At 32.2% G+C, this 4,826-nt stretch overlaps 1 protein-coding gene across 1 annotated transcript in view; it reads left to right on the top strand.

The window, feature by feature from the left end:
• Positions 1-948: 948 nt before the first annotated feature.
• LOC135218565 (histidine-rich glycoprotein-like) overlaps positions 949-4,826 on the top strand; it is a 5,235-nt gene continuing 1,357 nt past the window's right edge. Inside the window, exon 1 of the mRNA XM_064254941.1 lies at positions 949-1,107. Coding sequence (XP_064111011.1) covers positions 1,075-1,107 — 33 coding nt within the window. The 5' untranslated portion in view covers positions 949-1,074. The remainder of the gene's footprint in view (positions 1,108-4,826) is intronic.

Here is a 4,826-nt window from a genome sequence, read left to right on the forward strand (position 1 = left end):
TCCCATTTGCTTTTCTTTGTTAATCGTCTTGCAGTTTTTTCTTCGCTTCTTTATTTTCATTTCAGTACTGTGTTATTTTGTCTATCAGACCCCTAGGGCACGCAGCGTCATCCTTTTCAAACTAGGTTACATCTTCGATAGTATTAATAACTGTTAATGGTTCAAGAGTAACGGAAACGATAAGATCATCTCAAAATGAATACGTCGTTGTCAGAAAAACGTCAGAAACTGACAATGATTGAAAGCCAGGTCCGGTTACATTTTTAATTAGTAGAACAGGGATAGGCTGGATGCGTCACAAATACTGATATACTTCTGGACCTTTCAAACACAGTTGGTGATTCAATATATTTTTAAGAAACAAACTCTTCCCTGTAATGAAGCATAAGATAGTTTCACTAGGTAAACTGTTCTACTAATATCAATTTTGTGAGTAAAGTAAGAATAAAATGGTGAAAAACTGTCATGTGCAGTCGATGTTTAAGGGTGAAAAGAGTAATGATAACGATTATTATGTCCTTTTTGACCTTTTGTATCTAAAAGCTGTGGTTCAAATTCATTATCAGCATTAGTTCGACTGAAGTTTTCTGATGAATCACCACGACCTTTATCTCAGAAATTGATATGAGGGCCAGGATATGAAGTACTTACAAGTTGTCGTGTATCCAAGTTGCTTATAATGGCGTTCATTTTTCTCAATAATCCGGTAATGGCATATATTACTTTTTTAATAAATTGATTTGTATTGATAGCTAGTTTGAGAATGCGTGCATGATAACCTATTAGGAACAGAATAAAAAGTTTATGGTAAAACTCTTCATTTCTGTCGCAAACCAGCATCAAAAGAATCGAACACATCATGGTTATCAGAAAGCGTAGGCATCACTTGTTCCTTTGTATTCTGGTTCGACGGCATTTTTGTAGAGATTAGACTGATAAAGCGAATATTTTGAAGTAGAATTTCTGGGGCCATCGTATCACCCATTCAAAAAACAGCGAGGACTTAGAGCTGCAACATAAGCCTGAAAATATTCACCTCATTCGCCTTTTGCTGATCGTTACTTCTCTTACAACATGAGCCATCACGGAGATCCAGCCCATACCCAGGTAGGAGTTATCACTATTTGTTTTCAAGTTTTCTTTTATAATATAAATAGTTTTTTCTTTTTTATCTGTAAGACCTGTGCATACTTAATCTTTCTGTTTTATAAAATCTTTTGGGATTCAGCGTAATCTTAAAGATTAAACAGTAATGAAGATAATTAACATTTAGAAATTATATCCCTCGATTACTTTGTTTTCCTTGAATTCTTCCTATTCTTGGTAAACCTGCAAGAGTACGCTCATACCGCACGTAATGGAATGTCATACACTACGTTATTGTAGATTTGTTTCTCATAACATGGAAGGCAACAACGAATATATCTTGACCAATATAAATTAATTTCGTCTCTTTGAGGAAACAAACTAGATAATTCTATAGGGATATGGGAAATGATTTTACAATTACCTTCGAGAGGAAAACTGTTAATCAAACCAAGTTAATGTGTTTTACTATGGACAGCATCTAAGTTCTGTTTTTTTTTTTTATACTGGTAAAGCCATGGCTGTAATCAGTGTTCATGAAAATTTAACGTCACGGAATAATTGATGCCATCACACTTCACCGATGCCTTCTGGATATTCGATCTAATCTGATAACTGCTGTGTAAATCTGCAAAAGAAATCCTTTCACCTTTCAGTATGATTTTTTTCTATTCATATTTTATCCATATTCCGTATTTGGCTCATGTCTGCAATCGTGTAGCATTCTTCGACGATGTTCAGGGCAAGAATCTTTTATATAGTTTTGCACTTACGCTAAAATTACCCGTGCTTTAGACTTGAACATTTACTCACAGCCATATCCTTTCACTCACAGTGTAGAAGATGATAAATCCCGAACACTTCTGTTTCAAAGATGATGGAATAACTGTTCATCATCTAATAATGTTCCTGATTGTTGAGAAACAGAGAAATGTTTCTTAATCTTTACTTTATCCTACTGTTTTTTATTATTCTTGAGAAAATATTTTGCTTTATCTTATACCTAACTTCAAGTTTCCCCCGTTTATTCCCTTCATCAAATGCAATTTTGACATCTTTAGCAAACCTTTTCAGGCGAGCATATGAACTTTCTCGTCTATATTCCAAGAGTAGATTATTGCTTCACTGTTTATTTACCTTTGTCAGCAAGTCATCAAGCTACATAAGCCATAACCTTAATGAATAAAAATGTATGTCATGTCCCAGTTCCTGTTAAATGTAGGACTGACCATTTGCCCTATGACAATGTGAAAAGATATGGATACTTTTCTTCCTGCATTCATCCGCTATTAATAATGTCCTCTTTTTTTTAATTTGATAATAAATTCTATACACCCATGCCTTTAAAGAGACAACAGTTTCTTTTATACGATTCCATTTTCCTGATCTTGTGTCATTCAGCAAAATCTCGGACCTCTGTCAGTAAATGTTCTTTAAAAGTGCTTATTCATGTTCTGTTCATAGCTTACGCTATAACGTACAGTAACTTTAGAAAAACTGCCTTCTAATTTTTCTCAGATCTATGAAATTTTCTTGATCCTATGGTTTAACCTCTCTGCTCGTAAACTTATGGAGTGTTTTCTTTTAAATAAAACTTATGCCTTAGGTAATATTCTAGGTAGATTTAATGAAGAATTATTGATTTAAAAATACCCTATGTAAAACCTTTCTCATTGAAAATGCACTAGTCTAAGCTGTTCTAACCAATCTTGACTGTAACATTATTGACCTGTGACTTATTTATTATCTTTCAACTATTTCTAAATAATTAATACTGCAACAACAGCATGATTATCTTTTTCAAGGGACTTATGAGAATCTTCACTGAGAGATTTGACGAACTGCTGGCCAGTCTCGTTTACTAGGGCCGCCTCCCATCACACATTTCTTTTACTGTTGTCGCAAGTGTCAGGACTTCACTTTCCTTTGATATTTATCATTGTATACGTCACAGTGCTTTTTCTTACTTCTCCATTATACTTCTGTAGTAAATAAAAAAAATCTAGCAGAGGAAGCCACATATTTCGGTTACTGGTAGGTGTGCGAAGGATGTAGGAATACATCTTTCTGAAGTCAGAAGTGAGGACACTGACCAACTTACAACTCATTAATCTGTAATTGGGGTGCAACAGTTATATATATAAGAAATAGGTCGCAAAATAGACTTTCAGCGTGATCTGATATGCAGCTCCCTCCTGACAGATTCATGTCATCAGTTACAATGATGATGATTGATTTCAAAATCTTCAACTTTTACGGAATGGGCTTTTTCTTATTTAAACGCATAGTGATTAACAATATCCTGATTGTTTTTGGACTGTGTAATAAACGGACTGTTGAGTTTCCGATTTACAGTGCTTTTTACAAGTGGGTGTTTATTTACTTTTTTTTTTTTTTTTTTTTTTAGTGGGAGACCTCTGTTGTTTATCTTACTTGCTTTATTGATGGTTTTGTAGCCAATAACGATTGCGGGTACATTAATCGAGATACAAATGTGAATATAGTCTAGACAGGAAGCTGGCTACAAACAGGTAATAAAAATTAGCTTTCTTCAAGAGAAAAACAATCTTGAAATGGTTTAATTTTTTTACTCATAAATCCCACTATTATATTTTTGTGCTCTAGTCAGCGATGATAACCTTAGAACTTCAGACCATCTTTAGCTTTTGTTAACTAATCTCAAATCTCTAATCATGTCTGTGTCTATTCTTTTATGCCAGGAATTTCTTTTCCATTTATCACACACGGATATATAGTGTGACGAAGTGCCAAGTATCTGGTAACTACACTTACCAATCATAAAATAGTTACCTCACAACAGCCAGAGACCTGAACCTTCGTCACAGATAAAAAGAATTAAATACTCTAAAGGCAATAGTGATCCCTTAAACAACTTACCAGTATTGCAGAAAATCAGACTAAGGTCATAAAAACAGGTGTGAGATAATCTTATACGGAATTAATTAAAGGGCATCACTCCATCAACAACTTAAAAATGTTAAGTATTTCCCTGGTTCTAACTCACTTCAATTAAATTGAAGGAAAACAGCTCTACGATCATACTATATTTCTACCTAAACAAACTTAATATACTGGTGGAAAAAAATGCTCATAAAAATTTTAAATATAAAAAATTATCATTAAACTCAAAGTTTATAAGTGAAATTCACAATCTCAGGGAAATTTACTATTATTCGAAAACAACACAAAGTTTAATTGATTCTTGAATTACTTATCAAATAAAATTAAATCAAAATTAACTTATTAAAAATCAAGAAATCAAATTATTAAATTAAAATTCAGTGTTATGTAATGACAAAAATTTTAAAATTAATTCACAAGTGTTAAACAACAATACACTTGAAAAGAATTCTAAGTAAATGCAAAGTAGTTCACAAGTGTTAAACTCAATTAAATTTGTAATGATTAATCATTGAAAACACTTAATTTAAGAAAATTGTGAATGTGAAAAGTAAACAAAGAAAAATGTGGCAAATACCAAAATTGCATTAATTACACAGAAAATATATATATAAAAACACACCTTCAACAAGAAAAGTGTATAAATGCACAAAAAAACTCACTTTAATAGGAAAATTGGATAAATACCCAAAAAATCAACTTTAATAGGAAAAATAGGTAAATGCAAAAAAAAAAAAAAAAAAAAAAAAAAAAAAAAAAATTCACCAATACCAAAATGTGAAAATATGGCAAAAATTTCCCTTGGAATAACCTAAGTA

The sequence above is a fragment of the Macrobrachium nipponense genome, chromosome 9 (genome assembly GCF_015104395.2).
Source record: "Macrobrachium nipponense isolate FS-2020 chromosome 9, ASM1510439v2, whole genome shotgun sequence".
Classification (NCBI taxonomy): domain Eukaryota; kingdom Metazoa; phylum Arthropoda; class Malacostraca; order Decapoda; family Palaemonidae; genus Macrobrachium; species Macrobrachium nipponense.